At 37.2% G+C, this 19,986-nt stretch overlaps 1 protein-coding gene across 1 annotated transcript in view; it reads left to right on the top strand.

The window, feature by feature from the left end:
• LOC100667292 (netrin receptor DCC) overlaps window positions 1-19,986 on the top strand; it is a 706,905-nt gene that overhangs the window by 506,027 nt on the left and 180,892 nt on the right. The window contains exons 9-10 of the mRNA XM_023543783.2: window positions 13,207-13,355; window positions 15,421-15,559. Coding sequence (XP_023399551.2) covers window positions 13,207-13,355; window positions 15,421-15,559 — 288 coding nt within the window. The remainder of the gene's footprint in view (window positions 1-13,206; window positions 13,356-15,420; window positions 15,560-19,986) is intronic.

Raw genomic sequence — 19,986 nt, 5'->3', positions numbered from 1 at the left:
TAAATCATCTACTTGATCTTAACTTTCAGTCAGCTGTCTTGATGCGAAGTCCTTTTCTACTATCTTGGAGTGAAATAAAAAGTAATTATTATTACTTCCATCCTTCAGAGGGGTTATTTGGCTTGAAGCTCCTTCCGAACTCTTCACAAAGAATGCTTAGGACTCCTAGGAATGAGTTGATGTTAATTTTGATGGTGTGTTTCATCATTTAATATCATATTTAACCACAAGTAACAAGATCATAATATATTTAATACACCACTGACTCATTTTGGATCATGCCACAGTGTTTAAATCCAAAAGCTTGATTAATTGTATTACTTTGAATATTACTGGTTCTATACTCAATGTCCTTATAGTATTTTTGCCAATCTCTGTGGGACTATTGAATTTCCATCCATTCTAGGAATCCGCGTGTTCTTGAATTATCCTGGTAGCTTTGCCAATATCTGCATTGTCCATTATGATAGACACTAGCCACAAGTGGCTATTGGGCACTTGAAATGCAGCTTCCCCAGACTGAGATGCGCCCTAAATATGAAATTCACATCCAGTGTTAAAAGCTTAGAATCAAAGGAATAACACAAATTATCATATTAATGAATATTGATATTAATTGCATTTCAAAATAGTAATATTTTGGATATATTGGGTTAAATATATTATTAAATTAATTTCACTTGGTATATTTTCACTCTTTAAAGAAGATTTAAAATTACATATGTATATTTTATATTTGTATCATATATTTATACTGGATAGTGATGGCATATATGTATGTCCTCGTGTCTTATACTCAATGAAGAGGCAGTCAAGAAGGTTGCCAATCTGATATTAAATTGAGTTTCAAACTTATTTAAATACAGCAATTAAATTCAACCCTTCTCAAATAAATATTTCTGAATTATCTAAATGGTATTTCTATTTAACCATCATTTTTCTTATTTTACTCCATATTTACTCGAAATCATCATTAACAGTCTTCGGATGTGAGTCAAAGTCATTTCTTCCCTATTAGTCTAACAACTGATGGCATAGATGAAAATAAAAGCAAAGGAGGTCAGGTGGAAGGAAGAAAATAAATCTTTTGAACCGGAGCAGCACACCCACGTTCCAGTGTTCAGTTTTACTTAAAGTCGTTCTCCAACTTCTGTGAGACGATTTACTCCTAAAGCCTATTTGTTTTCTTCCTGCTATCTCTGAACAAGCCCAAACCTTCCATGTGCTTAATAAACTTCTTATCTTTTGAATACTGAAAATAAAATAAACTTAATCCTCAGGGTGGTTCAGGCAGCAGACGGGAAGCCTTTTAGATGCTTCTTAGAGATACAGGACAACCAGGTTTTCTGCCCTGTGTGATTATCAATCTTTCCCTTGCATGCATGTATGTGTAAGGGCGTCAAAGGTGCTTTTCAGTGATAAATGTCAGTGGAATCACAAAGTGAATATTAATTTCAGTATTGTCAAGGTCAGGTGTTTACCCAGGTTCATTGTTATTGGAATTTTTATTGTGGCCACTGTTAGGAAAGATATTTTATCTTGGGCTCTTTCCTCAAGTATCAAGAGAAAAAATGAGCCAAAGACCTCAACAAACATATGCACTGCTCAGGAAAAAAGCTCCTTAGCACAGTCTGATCTGTTAATTTGGGTAATTTTTTCAAGTGCTTTAGAAAAGATCAAGGTGTGGGTTTAGAGGGGCTAAGTTAGGTGGGAACAGAACAAACACACAATCACAAAATCTGGATACCAGCTGACATCCCTAAAAAGTGGCTGTCTACATAAGGAAAAAGAAAGAAGAAAGTTTCAGGAAAAATAAACATGAGGAAAAAATCTGCGATGAGGGCATTTATAGATGTAAGGTGTGAAATTATCTAGCTAGGAGCCCAAGAAATTAAATAGAAGTAAAGATGAAGAAAATATTAGGATATGACTGTACATATGGGGATAACTAACCAGCTGGGCATCATATGTAGTAAAGTACCTAAAGGCCAATGTGGATGCTAATGCTGTCATATTCAACCCTCTCCACTAAGCATAGCTTTCCCATTTGTTCATATCCCATTGCTTCATATCTCAGTGAGCAGCACCAAAAATACCCAGCTATGCAAGTCAGAAATGCGAGAGTCATTCTTTATGCTTCCATTGTCTTCACTCCCCTACTTCCAATCCATCAAGTGCTGTTGATTTTGCCTTTCTGCTTTGCCCCCACCACCCTCATTCTAATTCAATATGTTAACCTCTCTCTTCTCTACTGTGGAATATTCTCCCAACAACTGGATTTGCCCCTTTGATTTACTTTTTACATAACAGTGTGCAAAAATCTTAAACCCATCAATTATTTTCTGATTCTCAGAATAAAAGATGAAAATCCTCCACTGTTCCCAGTATGGTCCCTCCTGTAACAATCTCCTCCACTTCAGCTGGACCCTTCTCCTCCTGGCTCCTTGTGATCCAGCCACCTTAGACTGCATGTCCACAGAGGCTTCTATTATCTCCCCCAGAACTTTCCACAGTGCCTGGCATGCTGAAAAACTTAGTTAATATTTATTGAGCATTGACTTTGAGCCAGATATCCTTCATGAATCATTTAATCTTCACAGCAAACTTATGAGATAGATACTGGTTTTAACCAACCAGGTGTTGTCATTTCCAACTCATGGTGACCCTGTCTGTGTCAGAGTAGAGCTGTGCTCCATAAGATTTTCAGTGATGAATTTTTCAGAATTAGATCAGCAGGTCTTTCTTCTGAGGCACCTCTGGGTGGATGCACAACCTCAACTATTTGGTTAGCAGCAAAGTGTGTTAACTGTTTGTACTACTCCCTGGCTGGTATCAGTGTGGGCCCCATGTTTAAGAAAAAACAAATTTAAGTTTAAAGGCATTAAATAGCTTGCTTAGCATAGCCTGGGTGTGGAGTCTGGATTTGAACCTAGGGTCTCTCATTGGGAACCCTTGCTCTTTACTGCTGGCCTCTGTCAACAAAGCTTTATTAGATGGGGTCCTTTGTCATCAGGGTAGCCCATATCTCTGCCTTCTGTAAAACCTATGCTTTAAGAGAAAAAAAAAAAAAAAAACCCACTGCCCAACTGTCTTTGCAAATTATGAAAGACAACATATTTTGCCCAGATTGGTTGAAAATTATTTGATTTATTTGTAATGTGTGACAAAATAGAAAAGCAGTTTATTGATTGGCAATTCAATGCCAAGGGGAAAGAAAGGGGAGGGGGGAGAGGAAATGTGCCATCACTAATTTAGTTCACTTTGGCATTACTCTTATTATTTTTACTTGAAGACCTCCCCATGTGAAGCCTGACCCAAGCTATCTAGTATTTTTTTTTTTTCTGTTTTCAACTTGGGCATCCTGCTATCCTAGAAAGGGTAACATCAGTACTGTTACCTGTCACACTCCTTCACACCTGTGGCTCTGGATGCACAAACACCCTCTTTCACAACTGAAGTATGTGTGTTTTCTGTGCACTAATAAGCTCCTTGAGACTTTCTACCATAATAAAAAATCACACAGTACTGGAGACAACACTGTATGCTAAACACATACAAAGTAAGATTAGATATTAAATAAGAGTACTGTTATGTAAAGCTTTCAATCATAATGGTGAAAAATCAGACTCAAGCAATTCATTATTTTCTTATATGGGGGGAGTCTTAAAAAGAAAAAAAAGTTGGTGTGATTAGGCTCCCCTGACACACACCCTTCACTAATACGGACGCTTGGGCACATTTGGCTGCAACCTTGGTTTTGTTTTAAACTGTACCTTTTAATTTTTTTTTTTTTTAGATCATGAAAAAGTTACCTCTGAGAACATTACTTAGAAATCTCTATTTAGTGGTTTGAGACCTAATCATTCATTTAGGAAGGATTTCCACTTCACTTTGCCTTTCTAGGCATTGCCAATGTTTTCCAAATGGAAACTCAAAATGTCTCCATACTTACCCGAGATCATTACCACATAATTGTGTTACTGAAAAACCTGAGCTACCCTACTGAACAGATCTGATCTTGTGATTGATCGATGTAATCCCTTTTATTATCAAACTGCTCCCAGTTCTAGGTTGAATCGCAAGACTACTACTTTCAAGACTAGTTTCTTTAGAGAATATTATTAACATTTTTAATTCTAAGTTATCCAAAAACCATCATTTAATATGTTAGGCCATATGTGTGTATATATAAGTAATATGTGTGTGTGTGTGTGTGTGTGTTACAAATATTGTGAGTTAGCAGATAGTAACTATTAAAACCAGAAGCGAAATGAACAGGTTATATCTATTTCCTCCAACCACATCTTGTCAGACTCTTGCGGTTTCGTAATAGAAACATACCCCACAGTTTGTACTTCTTCCTTGCCAAATTGCTGTCATATCTGCTAACTATGTATAGTTCAGTCAAGGAAAGGTTTCATTATGTTAATAATTACATTGCCTGCCGGCTTTTTGATATTACATTCCCTGTACAGAATAGAAACAGATTTCATAGAAATATCATTAGAGCAGTTAACTACAGGAGGAAAAAAAAATCAGAAAGGCAATCAAAGCATGCACTTTATTATTAATAAATGGGAGTAGTTTTAGAAATGGCTTGGATTTGAAACACATTCAGTGAGGAGATCATCACCAATGGAAGCCTCTGCTTAGGGAAGAGCACTCCATGGTCTAAATCCGTTCAGATCACTGTGGATAATTACATAGACCCCCTTCTAGCCATTTTTAAAAATAGGCTAAAGAATCACTTTTAAATTAGCAAATGAACAAAGAGGTAGAATCCTGGCCACATGTCTGGCCTGAATTGAGGACGTGTGAATTACAGGTCATTATGTGGAATGACAACACACGATGTGATTTTTTTTTTTTTTTCCCAAATACACTGTTAATTTAGTTTTTTTAAAAAAAAGATTTGGTGACTGTTAAATTGATGATTTAGGAACAGTGGAACTCATTGTATTACAGAGTCATTTTGAAAAGACTTTAAATATTCAAATGTTCAACCACATATTCTCTGACACTAACATTTGTCTTCATTTTGGACTTCCAGCTGAGAAACATCAGTATAATGGCTAAGAGATATCAGCCTCCTTCAGTATTATGAGGGAAATGGCATGTCTCAATCCTTCCACAGATTTTTCCATGAAAGCCTCTATTCACATTCTTATTTGGAAGGGCTTATTTAAATGCACAATATTTTTTAAAACCTGGCATTTGATCATAATTTATATTTTAGTCTGACCAATTATTTACAGTAGAGAAAAGTCAGGAAAGAAAGCAGAGAGATAGATATTTAGATAGAAACAGATCAGAAGAATGGAAATAAAAAGAAAAAAAGATATTAATTCATATATGAAATGTAACTTTGGTCATCAGAAGCCCTAACATCTTGTAAAGCCTAAAATATTTGATGAATTAAAACAGATGAATTCAAATGCCTTTTGGAATACCCATGCTTTGGAAAATGAAATAGAAAAGTCTATTTCATATACGTTTCAGCTTTTGAAACACTAGTGTTTGGTTAAAAATCGAAAGAGTCTCTTTTAATGGAAATTATTGACATGTTTCTCATCATGAAGTAATTAACAATTACTATAAAGGACCTGAGGATAAAGAATCACTGATTGTCAGAGCCAAAAGAAACCTGCGATAGTATCCCCACTGGGGGCTACCATTTGGGGGTCATAAACCCTAATGATATAAACTGTGGACCCTAGACCTAAAAAAAATGTGTATATTACATTCTTGACAATGTGCACACACATTGGGAGTTTTCATGGACTCCTTGATGCCAATCACAGGTCTGTGTCACAGAGAGGAACAAGAAGCCTTTCTTCCTGACTCTCTCACTCTCTTTTACAATTAATCAATTGCAGCTCATTAAAATGTGATTCAAGGAGCCCTGGTTAAGTGCTAGGCTGCTAACCACCAATGGTTGGTGGTTGGAATCCATCCCACAGCTCTGAAGGAAAAAAATCTGGCAATCTGCTTCCGTAAAGCTTACAGCTAAGAAAACCCTATGGGGCAGTTCCATTTTGTCACAGTGGGTTGCTATGAGTCGGAATCAACTTGACAGCACTCAACAACAACAAACTGTGATTCACTTTTTCTTTCTCTCTGTCTCTTTCCCCCTCTCTCACACGTACACATACACCAAAAACACACACATACTGTCTTCAGTGTGATTAAATGTGACCAGTCATGCTTTATTAAAAATTCAGCTAACTTTTATGTCTTTTTTGAGGGTTATTATGCAATAAAAATCTCATTAGAAGGGTCTCTGCTATACTATAAAGTCATATATACAGTAGTCAGAAATAACTCTTCCCACTGCAAATACTGACATGTAACACTGACATGTAATATAGCTCATTTACTCCAACATGAGTATGTAATTTGTTCTGAGGTACAGGTGTTGCAGTGAGTTTCTACTGTGATACGGTATTGAAATTTTAAAAGGTGGTTGGTTAGGCTGACATTGATTGATGAGTTGCATGCATAGATTATGCATCTGTTCTGAAATCTTTCCACTCTTTGAAGAAATAGGTAACTTGGATAGAGATGGAGAAAAATTAGATGCAGTTGGCTGCAAAATTATTGTCCAACTGAGGGGATCAGTGGGGATTATCAAAGACATCTTGGAAATGATGAGCAGTTAAACCCATTAAGTTTCTTGAATGACATACTAAAATGTAATGAAATGGAAGGCTGAAGGCATTAACTGTATTGATTTCACACGTAATTCCCACCGTTGAACATTTTTGAGTCTCCTTTTTTCTCTCTTTCATATGCATATAAAGCACCACTATATAAATACATAAAAGTTACATTTAAATATACTTTATAGATGTGGATTTGAATTGATATTCACATGTGTGTATGCATACATACACATATCTTCCTAATTTTCATAAAATGAAATATCTACAGACAGAATTCAAAGGGAAATGATTAGAGAATTCATGAATTGACATTTATAGCTCCATTATAAGGAAGAATGAGCACTTGATAGCTTAAGTGAAACACGAAGTCTTGATACTAGTCAGGAATTTTGGAAAGAGTATGCTCACGTGCAGGCAGTATTTTGTTCTCAATCAGGGAGTTGGTATTTTATGAATTAATTATATGTATGATTTGATAGTAATCTTTTAATGTTCATATTTGCTGGAATCAACATAGGATTGTGGTATTTTTATTTGAACAAATGAGGATACGAAGAAAATCTACCAATACAATCAAATCATAAAATAAATTGTATTTTAAATTAAATGTATTAAAGTAGGGAATAATTTAGGACTTTTAAAATGGTAATTAGTTGTCAGAAAAGGGAAATTGGAACTTGAAACCAACATAAAAATAGTATTTTCATTTGGCTAGAAATTGGTGAAAACACATACTGTTATTAGTGAATCCTTGAACTAGAGGTTCTGAGTGATCCTTTCCAATCCTACAGACTGTTATCTCTGCCTGAAATTCTTCTGAAAAGCCAAAACATGTTTTTCCCTGATAGTGTCTCATGGCTATTGTCATTGTTGTTAGTTGCCATTGAGTTGGTGCTGACTCTTGATGACCCCATACACAAAAGAGTGAAATGATCTCTGGTCCTGAGGCATCCTCACAGTCACCACTATGCTAGTGTTGATTGTTGTGGCCATTGTGGATTTTAAGTGCCTTCCAACCTAGGAGGCTTTCAGCACAACATTGGACAATACTCTGTAGTGATCCGTAGGATTTTCAGTGGCTTATTTTCAGAAGTAGATCTCTAGTTCTTTCTTCCTAATCTGTCTTGGTCTGTAAGCTCTACTGAAGCCTGTCCACCATGGGTGACCCTACTGGTATTTGGAATGCCGGTGGCATAGCTTCTAGTGTCACAGCAACTTGCAAGCTACCACAGTACAACAAACTGACAGACAAGGGCCATTAGGGAGACAGAGGATTGACACTGGTGAACAGGACTGGGGTTGGCACTACCAGTGTAAAGCAAATCCAAGTTATGAGCTTTACTTCCTGGTCTTCTCTCATCGATAATAGTTACCAAAATACCAAACCAAATCCATTGCTGTCGAGTCGATTCCGACTCATAGCGACCCTATAAGACAGAGTAGAACTGCCCCATAGAGTTTCCAAGGAAGGCCTGGTGGATTCAAACTTCTGACCTTTTAGTGAGCAGCCATAGCACTTAAGCACTACGCCACGAGGGTTTCCTCAATAACAGTTAGCGCTACGTATAAAGAAATTAAAAGGAGGGTAAAATGCACACAGGCTCACATGCATACAATACCTACAGACACATATACCAACTTGAGCAGCTCTATGAGTTGTGTTAGGAAAAATACCATTTTCTGATCACTTGTAGTAACAACACTCCATCAACAAAATCAAATGAATTAGGCTACATATTGTAACGCTTGTAATTTACTGTACTATTTGGTAACTGTATATAAGTCTTTCATGTCACATACATATTGAATAACTTTTATATACCAAAAATCGTACATATCCCTGTGCAAAAGGCATTATTTTGTTGTTCTGAAAACATTGGATGTGATCTGACCATATTCCGCCTTCTCAGAGCCAGGACACTAGCAGCAACGGCTGGGCTCAGCAGGGGAAGGGTGTGGCCTGATGTGTAGACTTTTGACTCCTGGGGCTGCCTTGAGTTCTAGTCTATTTTTCCCACATCCTTGATGGGAGTGGCTGGGCTATTGACATAGCTGATTCCCACACAGTTTCCAAGCCTGAATGATCCCCAAAGAGGCATATCCACCCCGCCCTGCTTCGCTCTTGACAGGCAGGCTGTGAACAGCTCCCATGCATGTCCCCTGACTCGCTAGGTGACTCGCTTACCTTGCTCTTCCTCTTTCTTATGTAGCTCCCTCCGAGTGCATGGGTCATTTATGGGCTTCCTTCTATGCCATGCTTGGGGCTTCAGGAAATCCTGAGAGCAACGTGACACTCTGCATAGCCCTGCGTATTCTGCACAGTGGCCACCTACTGTGAATGTAATGGGTCAAATGAGGTGCAAGTTGATTTTTTTCTCTTTTGCCCTCAAAAATTTAAGTCAATTGGATTTCTGTTTCCCATCACCCTGTTGTATGCTAAAGGGACAGATGAGCAGAAACTTCCCTAAAACTGCCTATACTTCCCCTCTTTCAGACACCCACCTGCCTCCCAGTCCTCCGGGAGTAGTTCTCCCTTGGGAAACCCCAGCTTTGGCTCTTCCACCATTCATGAATGTGTCACATCTCGCAGCAGGAGCGATGCTCTTTGAATTTGGTTATTTTTAATCTGACCTTGTGCTCTCAGGTTTGAGCCATGTTCACAGCAAGCAATGCCTTTTCAGTTTAGCCACCAGAGACCAAGAAGGGATGCATCCCATTAATACTTCACACATCACTGGGTTGCATGTATTTGCACCATTAACTAGCAGAATCCTGGCTACCTCACCTTCAACATATATCTTAAGCAGCTCACTCCATCTCAATACCCTATCTTCTTTCCCTGTCTTCCTTCCTTAGAAAATAATGGATTCCAAATAAAAAATGCCCACTGTTTAAATGTTTGCATTGTCTTTGTGAATGTAATTATCTTCGTGTCAGTAATCATAAAACCCAAAACCAAACCCAGTGCTGTCAAGTCGATTCTGACTCATAGCGACCCTGTAGGACATAGTAGAACTGCCACATAGAGTTTCCAAGGAGCGCCTGGCGGATTTGAACTGCTCACCCTTTGGTTAGCAGCCGTAGCACTTAACCACTACGACACCAGCGTTCATAAAAAAAAATACATACAAATTATTTCTTTAATTGTGTTTTTTATTACTGTTCTTGAAAATACTGTACTGTCAGTCCAGCTAAACAACACCAATAGGCAGGTATTTATTTTTGTATTTTTCCTCCAAAACAACTCCTTCATTATAATGCCATTCTAAATCTGTCACTGAAAACTTGACTTAAGACAAGACTCTCAATTGTTCAGTATTTTTTCCTAATGTCCCCTTTGTGGAACAGGAATTTCTTCATAGAAAAATGAACTATTCTTGATAGATTACCCAGGTGGTTTGCTCTCAGTGTCTACTGTCAAAATACAACTGTTTGGGAGCGACGATTCTCAAAGTAGAAGAAAGAACAGACGAAAGAGGAATGGGGAATAAGCAAGGGAGAGTCCTGTAGAGATTGACTTGCGTCCCCCCAAAAATATGTGTCAACTCGGTTAGGCCATGATTCTCAGTATTGTGTGGTTGTCCTCCACTTTGTGATTGTAATTTTACATTGAGGGGATTAGGGTGGGATTGTAACACCACCCTTACACAGGTCACCTCCCTGATCCAAGGTAACGGGAGTTTCCCTGGGCTGTGGCCTGCACCACCTTTTATCTCTCAAGAGATAAAAGGGAAGGGAAGCAAGCAGAGAGTTGGGACCTCATACCACCAAGAAAGCAGCACCAGGAGCAGAGCGTGTCCTTTGGACACAGGGTCCCTGTGCCTGAGAAGGTCTTTGACCAGGGGAAGATTGAGGACAAGGACCTTACTCCAGAACCAACAGAGAGAAAGCCTTCCCCTGAGCCAATGCCCTGAATTTGGACTTGTAACCTATTAGGCTGTAAGAAAATAAATTTCTCTTTGTTAAAGCCATCCACTTGTGGTATTTCTGTTATGGCAGCACTAGATAACTAAGACAGAAGACATCACTGTGGAGTCATGAAAAATACGCATATGTGTGTTATACGTACATATACGTGCATATGCTTCTTAGTTCTGTTAGCTCAAAGGACCTAGAAGCAGAGATACTCAAGTAGCAATGAACACAACTAGCACCCAAATCTGACCTCTAATGAGATTCCTTTGAGAAATGTCTGGTTCCAGAGTTAGGCAGGATCAAGATGACCCTGGAATACTTTATTATGTCGGAAAGAAAGAAAGTGCTATAAAAATGACAGGGTATGTTACAAGAACAGAGCAACCAACTTGAAGAAGGTGTCAAAGGCCAATTCTGGGACAATTTGAGCACTAAAATAAGTAAGGACAGTAATGAATTACAGACCATAAAAATTGGGGACCCATGTGTCCATACAGATAAATAGAGAAATGAGCTCTTACAGTAGACTAGGAATGCCAACCAATAAATGTGGAAGAAGTGCTGGCATACACGTAGAGAAAGAGAGCAGGAGACAGACAGAGACACAGAGAAACAGGAAGAAACAAACAATGAAATACATGGAACAAAGTGTTAACAATGGGTAAATCTGGATAAGGGGTATATGAATATGAACTATTCTTATTTTTTTTCTGTAGTTTTAAAATTATATCTAAGTAAAAAGTTTCTTTTTTTTCCCCTTAAAAACATACAAAAAACACTTGTTAAGGTGAAAAAATATAATTGTCAAGAGCCGGACTTCTCAAGATTTGGGGGTTTATGGGAAACTATGTGTAGGTGACATAAAATATATTTCCGACATGAAAACATTTTTTTCCAAATGAATGCGTTAGTGCTGATGCCTTAAGGAGGCTACGTTCCATGGAACGAATTCTGAAAAATGATCCAGAGGTGTGCCACTGGTTTCAATGGTGATCTAAGATGTGTTGTACCATTCAGATATCACATCAGCCAGTTGTTCATATGCTGTTTTTGCTATGGAAGTTCAAATTGACAGAATTGTGTTAGGGGCCTAGAATGTATTTCTGTCCAAATGTAGATGATATCCAAGGCTGGGGAAAACACACAGCATTCGTAACTTAAGATTGTAGTTACACTTGCATTGGTTAGACTATTTATTTTCGGTAACAACAGCTAGCATGAGTATTACATTTACAAAATATATATTTATCATAGCTTTTTTATGCACAAAATCAAAATCTCCGAATACTGAAAACTGAAGGTTTTTCCTAATTCATTTGGCAGCCAATCCTAACCTGACCTTAGGGAAGGAAGGCTATTTGTGTTCATGTTAGTTACCGTCAAGTAGGCTCCAACTCATGGTGACCTTATGTATAACAGATGGAAACATCTGGTCCTATGCCATCTTTAATGACCATTGCTATGTTTGAGTCCGTTATTTTGGCTATTGTGTATTTTGAGTGTCTTGCATATAGGGAGCTCATCTTCCAGCACTGTACTGGACAGTATTCTCTTGTGAGCCTTAAGGTTTTCACTGGTCAATTTTTGGAAGTAGATTGCCAAGCCTTTCTTCCTGTTCTCTCTTAGTCTGGAAGTTCCACTGAAACCTGTTCACCATGGGTGACCCTGCTGCTATTTGAAGTTCTGGTGGCATACCATCTAGCATCACAGCAACACAGGTCACCACAATACAACAAACTGACACATGAGTGGTGAAGACTATTTATAGTCTTTAATAATCACTTGATGTGAATATTTATATGTTTTGCTGCAAACATGTGATTGCATTTGATAACCAGATGCTATGGCTGGTCCCACTAAGGTGTTAACAGAAAACAGTGCCTATGCACCACGTTACCTTTCTATCATCTGAAAATTTCTGAGTCTTGAAACCCATCTGGCCACAGGTATTTTTGTTAAGCAATTGTGGAGCTATGTTAACAAATTTCATTAGCAAGAAAGCTACTTATCCTTGATGAAGTAAAGAAATAGTTATGAAAGAAAATGGAATACTAGAAAATGAAATTGAAAAAGAAATCTCGAACTTCATTTAAAGGACCTAGGATTGGGCAAGATTTTGAAATGCTGACTTAAGTAAAGCCAATGTAGTAAATTACTCAGATCTATGCTGCCTGGGTTTTTTTTTTTTTTTTTGGTATCCTGCCTATTTGAATTATAAATAGAACCATAATATACAAGTGTTCTAATTGTATATTTTCATTTCTTTCTGCAGTTATTAGCAATACACAGGCAAAGGCATACTGGTGTAGTGGAAAATTTTCCAGACTAAGAATTTAGATTAAGAATTCCATTCTTTCTCTGCCATTATTTTAGTCACTTAAACTCTCTGGCCAATTTTCTCAGCCGTAAAATGAAATAAGTAATTTAGATTGATAGATGATCTCTTCTGAATTTTAAAATGAAATAAATCCTAATATTCTCTGGTATTTCATATTCATATTCCATGTGGTTCTAAAAAAAATAATAGTAGATGCTGCTATATGTACTTTCCCAGAACTCTAAAAGGTGTCATTTTTGTTTGTTTGAGAAAGGGACCCGACTCACACTAATCAATTTCTTTTTATTACAGTGCAAGTTCCAGGGCCAGTAGAAAACCTGCAAGCTGTATCTACCTCACCTACCTCAATTCTTATTACCTGGGAACCCCCTGCCTATGCAAATGGCCCAGTCCAAGGTTACAGATTGTTCTGTACTGAGGCATCTACGGGAAAAGAACAGGTAGGAAAGAGACTGGGCCATACTGCTTACTGCAGGTGGATGGCTCATGGGCTAAGAAACAGCAGAAGACCTGCAAGTGCTTGATTCAGTCCAGTGTTCAGCAGAATAACTGGATCGTTGATTAGTTTTAAAAACACTTGTTATTGAAAACGTTAAGTAATTTAATTGATTTCTGCTGTCGAGAGAGGCAAATGGGCAATGAGATGAAGTCAAAATAAAGGTCATCGATGTTCTGTTTAAGAATGCAGTGCCCTGGGCCAGCATATCCACATTTGCATTAACTGGCCTGGAACCAGAAGGCATTGGCATTTTAAGTCTTTATCCTAAAGGATTATTTCCCTTGTACTTTAGTGGCCTTACTTTAGTGCCTCAACCAGACCGTTTTTCTCATTCTGATACATTTTATTTTACTCCTGTCCTCTCCCAGCCATCCCACCAGTTGCCTTGGAGTTGAGTCTGACTCATGGCGACCCCATGTGTGTCCGAGTAGAACTGGGTTCCCTTGCACTTTCAATGGCTGTGATCTTTTGGAAGTACATTACACCAGGTCTTCCTTCTCAGCCACAGCTGGATGGACTTGAACTTCCAACTTTGGGTTAGCAGCTGAGCACATTAACTGTTTGCACCATCCAAGGACTTCACTGCCAGGCTATCATTTATCACTTTTCATTGTTTTGAGCTTACCTTCCTGTAAAAGCCTGCCCTCCTCCCACTTACCCATTGCCTCTAATCTGCAGTTAATTCAGACACCTGGAAGTGGGTGAATTAGAATTTCAGGTAAAGTCAGAGTGAAGGAGTCTTTAGTGAGGCACATGAAACTCAGCAGTTCTCTTTTGTGACATGTATTCAAAAAAAAAAAAAAAAACCCCAGTGTCCTCGAGTCCACTCCCACTCATAGCGACCCTATAGGGCAGAGTAGAACTGCCCCCTAGAGTTTCCAAGGATTCGAAGTGCCGACCCTTTGGTTAGCAGCCGTGGCACTTAACCACTACACCACCAGGGTTTCCGTGGCATGTGTGGGACTGTTGAAATGTCTTACTTCCAGATTCTCAACTTTGTGTAGGTAAAAATAAATAGGCGGGTGCATAATTCATTTGGAAAGACAGAGAGGTGACCTCGGGATACCTGGGTTATTATTCTGTGTTGTGAAGGCTGGCAAACAGCGTAATATACGTGATTCCACGGAATCTGAACGATCTGGGTTTTTTATTTTAAAATGTGTTTTGCAACAGATTCAATCAGACATAATTCAAGTCCCAACTTACGTCATAAAATTAGCGTTACTAAGAGCTTCTCTTATAAAATCTTTTTTTTTTTTTTTTTTTGCTGTCCCCATGCTATTTTAGCTTTTATTTTTCACCATTCCACTCTATCCACTTTTTAAATATATTTTAGTTTTTCAATAATGCTTTTTTACCCAATGCTTTAAATAAATTCAAAAATGGAATCAGTCGAGATGGAGGTGTGTGGATCACCGTGCAGGGCCAAATAACGGGTCTTCTGGAGTGAATTGGCTATGATTTCCTCGGCGACCTTCACCTCTAGTACCTTATTTTCTGCAGCTCGGAAGTGGTGAAAACAGTCCCGACCTACCTCCCAGCATTTTGGGAGATAAAAATTGTGGCAAAGTATCTGTCAGTTTCAAAAGCCATGGAGATATTTCATCAGGGGAAGGAAGAAAGCTATTGTTTCTTGGTAAATTACCGCATTTGGGCTACAGGAGCAATTGTTCCTGTGGACTTTACAAGCTGCTCTCTACCTGACGGGTTTCTTGTGTGGGCGGAATAACCCACACTGTTCAGTGAATCGGGTAGTGTTAAACAAATTGGAACTTAATGACTGTAAAAATAGCATGGTGCTGTTTTAACAAGGAGTCTGTAGAGGATTTGGGGCTTTAGTGGGGGAGTCTCTGTCACGGGTTAGGTTTTACAGCAACTCATTGTAAGGCAAGGGTATAGTTTTGTCAGTTAGAGTCTAATATCCCATCTGCTGATTGAACGGAATGACTGCCATTTCTGCTTTAATATACCTCCTTAATAACAGTTTGGGCTTTTTATGTCTCCAGAATATAGAGGTTGATGGACTCTCTTATAAACTGGAAGGCCTGAAAAAATTCACGGAATATAATCTTCGATTCCTAGCTTACAATCGCTATGGGCCAGGAGTATCTACTGATGACATAACAGTGGTTACACTCTCTGATGGTAAGTTAATGACAGTGAAACTTCATTTAAATATTTGTTATAATGAAAAAGAATATTGCATATACGTCGACATTCCATTTTCAAGGCTCTGGGACTGAAATTTTCTGGAAGATCTATTAGCATAAAACAGAAACTGGGCTAATTCACTCACATTACTGCATTCAAATTTAAACTTTCTTTCAAGGTATATAATCTGAGTCAAGGGTGTCCTAATTGGAGCTCCTCAAAGCATGAGTACTACCTAAGAGCTCAAATTAAATTGTTTATGTGTTCATTTTTAAAAATACACTAAAAAAAACCCCAAAACACACACACACATTTATGCAGATCTGAGGACAAATTTGTAACCCCTTCTAATGGGTTGAGACTATTAACATTATGAACTCACAGTTCACCTGTATATATATTTTAATTTAAAATATACCATGAAGAATTCGGCACTAGAAATATTAAAACTGAGATATGAAAATGTATACCTTCAGTTGCTCATTGCCAAAGAAATGAAAGATTAGACATGTTTTCTTAAATGCCATAAAAGAGAAAGAACTCGGAGTGAAGATGTTGGATTTAACAAAGGGGAAATTAGAGCTAAGGAATGGGCGATAATGAAATGTTGGGAAATTTAATAAAAAGCGAAAATAAAATATGATAGAATCTATTACGTGGGCACAATGAGAACTCAGGCAGGTACAGAAATGCAGATATAGCCCCCAAGAATATTGAAAAGGCAACAAGCTATCTTTTTTCAGTAGTAGTTCTGATATTGGTCTGTGTACTTCTATAAATTATTGATCATTCGAATTTTTTTTTAAAAAATTACTTTTAGCTTTGATCCCTGGCTGATCCATTATTCTTTAATCTGGGAATATATGGGTGGATATTTCATACAATTATCAATGGGACAAAGAAGAAGGTGCATATTATTAAACCCAGCAAAAAGAAGACATGAAAGTAATGCTCATTTGCAGTTTCAACTTAGGAAAAAATGTGTTTAATACGTGACACCACTTCAGTATCTTTTTTAGTGCAATTTTTGTGCCCATCCATCCAATTCTGTTACTGAAGACAGAACAGAATATTTATTGGCAGAATGAATTAATTCACAACTTATAATTAAAAAAATAAAAGCAAAACAAATGAAAATGAATACTTTACATAATTTATGTAGATTTGATTCACACTCTGAACTGTAATACTGTGGCCCCATTCTCCACTTCAGTTTTAAATGTCATAAGTGAGAAAGACAGATTATTACTCATTAGTCCAAGAATTATCCTTTGAAAGTGTAGCAATGTTCAGGATTTAGAAAATGCCTGTCACTATATAAAAGGATTTCATGACTGTAACCCCAATAAACATTGCTATGCAATGTGATCAGACACCTTTGATAGGAGAAAGGAGGGACTTTTCATAGCCACTTCATTGTAGGTACCCTGACCTCACCCGCATCTGTCTTCACCGTCAGCTCATCTCTTTTAATTCTCAACAAAATAACCCCCATAATCTTGACTTCTAGTCCTTTATTATCCATGCCCCTTCTCTCTTCCAGCCCTCATTCACGAAGCCTTCTTCTCCTTAGACTTTTTGGATGTTAAAAGGAGAATATTATAAAAATTAAATATGCTAATCCATGTAAGCACCTAAAAAAATGCGTAGCATATATATTTATATGGAAACCCGGATGGTGCAGAGCTACATCTGCTCACCAAAGGGTCAGCAGTTCAAATCCACCACATACTCCTTGGAAACTCTCTGCGGGCAGTTCTACTCTGTCCTATAGAGTCACTATGAGTTGGAATCAATTCAACGGCAATGGGTTTGTTTTTTTGGTTTATGCCAATATGCACATCTCTTTTTCTCATTACACTTTTTATTGTTGTTGTTAGTTGCCATCAACTAGGCTCCAACCAATGGCAACTCTATGTATAACAGAACAAAATAAGACCTTGTACCCAGTCCTGTGCCATCTTCATTCTTGTTGGTATGTTCGAGTCCACTGTTGTGGCTAAATTGTCAGTCCATTTCATTCAGGATTTCCCTCGTTTTCACTGACCCTCTGCTTTACCAAAGAGCATATCCTTTTCTAGCAATTGGTCACAAGCTCCTTAATATAAGGGATGATGTTATCTTCATCTTTGTATTCCTCCCAACTCAGTAAATATTTATTGAATTAATCAGACAGTTCAGCCAAAACTGTAAAAATGTTTGTACGTATAGTATCTTTAGGTCCATTTGCCACATCTGTGAAACTAATTTAATATATGACTGTAACTCAATGGATCTGTGTTGTAGAGAACATCAGATTTCTTATCATGTCAGAGTAATTCTTATCATAAAAATTTATGTTGGGGTCAAAGGAATATTGAATAAAAATGAAATGCAAATACATTTTTTTCAGACTTAATTATTCCAATGGCTTCTTTCTCCCTGTTGTTAAGATGCTTATATTTTTACCCAGATGACCTATCATCTCTAATTTAGCTGTGCTTAGTTGTTTTTCTGGGTAGAAACATTGTGTTTTATTCATTTCTTTTACCCGGTATACCATTGGTCTATAGAGGCCCACTTCAAACCGTTGGGAATTTACAGTATAAGATCTAAGAAGTCTGATATTTAGTATATAATTTAACTAGTTTTCTAGTTTGTCCCAAAATACTATCTCTTGAACTGATTAGCGTGTAGGTCAGGGATTGTGTTTGCAGCTTTTATAAATGAATTAATAATCATGAATATCCGTTCCATGTTGCCTTGTGCCCAAAAACAGTGGGACCCAAGTTTCACAGGCAAACATATCTATGGGAATGTGCTTCTTAGTATTATCACTAATATTTATTCAGTACTTACTAGTACAACCCTGCTCTAAACACTTGGCATTATTAATCTTTTATCCTCATAGCACTTTATTTTCCCCATTTTACAGATGACACAACTGAGTTAGAAAGAAATCACAAAAAGTCGTAAGCAGCAGAGCTAGTTCACATAAGCTAGTAAATAAAGAGGTAGGATTCAATGTGAAAACATATTGAGTTTCTCTTATTCTATGATAAATGCCCTCTGTTAGTTCCATAAGGAAAAAGCTTATAAGTAATTATATATTAATTATTTTGATGCACAAATTGTGTATACATGACAGCACACATTTGCTAAGGGGAGGAATTCAGGTGCCTGTATGTACAGGGATTCATTAACAAATATACGAGGAACTTGATCTCTCAGACAGAATGCCTCATTACCATGTGTTTCAAATCAGCATGTTCCACCATATTGAGGGGAGTTTCCAGACCAAACACCTCTGATTGGCTTTAATGAACCTATTGTAAATGATAAATTACTTAACATTTTGAAGAGAAAAGCAATGAACTACATCCTTCCCCTCTGCCTCTTGAGACAATGAGACATCTTGGAATGACAAATATAGAAAAGCCAAGATAGATATGGATTCCCCTGCCTTCCACCAAACATCTAGTCCTCTTTGTTTTATTTATTTTCCTCTAAATAATGTAGAAAAATTCTCTGCTTTTCCTTCCTGACAATGCATAAGATGAGAAGAGCCAGTATGCTATCAATAGAAGGAAAGAAAAATTTGTATTATAAATAGATATAAAAATATATAAACACTTCAATATAAGGATCTTTAGAGTTTTATAATATTGGCTTTTGATTCCTAATACAGAAAATAATCCTCAGGCTTCAAAAATTGTGGTAGTAACAAAAAGAAGACCATTTACATGTATTCTGTATCTCAGTGTAATCTTGACTTTCTGGAAATGAGAAGTTAAACACCATTTATAAATTTAAATTACAGTGACTTTGAGGATTACATATCACCTAGCATTGTACCTAGAATAAAACATTATAAATCTAAGGTACCTTCTTTTTTCCTTCAAAATTCAATCACCTATCATAAATTGAGTTACTGTTATGGAAATTTTGTTTTGATATTATTTAGTTGGCTAAAAAGTGGGTGTGATATAGTTATCAAGATATGATATGGCATGTAAGTATTACAATAGCATGTAAAGTATAAACTAGAAAGATTTTTCCATGTTTAAGGATTTATTATCTTAATCAAGGCATCATTTCCAAACCTTGTTTTTAAAAAGGGTTTTTTTTTTTTCAAAAAAAGTTTTGAAATTGTATGATCTACAGCATAAGATTAGAAACCATTATTTTCGGTGTGTGTCTATTTTAATTTTCAGTGCTTTACAGAATATTATGAATATGACCCATGTCAAATTTTGCCTTGGTTATCAGTTAATTTAGAACTTCTGATCACATATATTGTGGTTATTTCCAGTCAATCTCTTTCCTCTTTCAAAGAAAGGGAATTTATAGATTATTTTATTAAAGACTCTGCTGCCTTCCCTTTCCTAGAGACTGGACTAAGACATCTAAGGGTCTGTGAAAAGGTAGTTTAGGAAGACTCA

The sequence above is a fragment of the Loxodonta africana genome, chromosome 11, assembly GCF_030014295.1.
Source record: "Loxodonta africana isolate mLoxAfr1 chromosome 11, mLoxAfr1.hap2, whole genome shotgun sequence".
NCBI classification, from domain to species: domain Eukaryota; kingdom Metazoa; phylum Chordata; class Mammalia; order Proboscidea; family Elephantidae; genus Loxodonta; species Loxodonta africana.
Note: the sequence above shows the minus strand (reverse complement) of the source record. Positions and strands in the feature narration are given on the sequence as shown.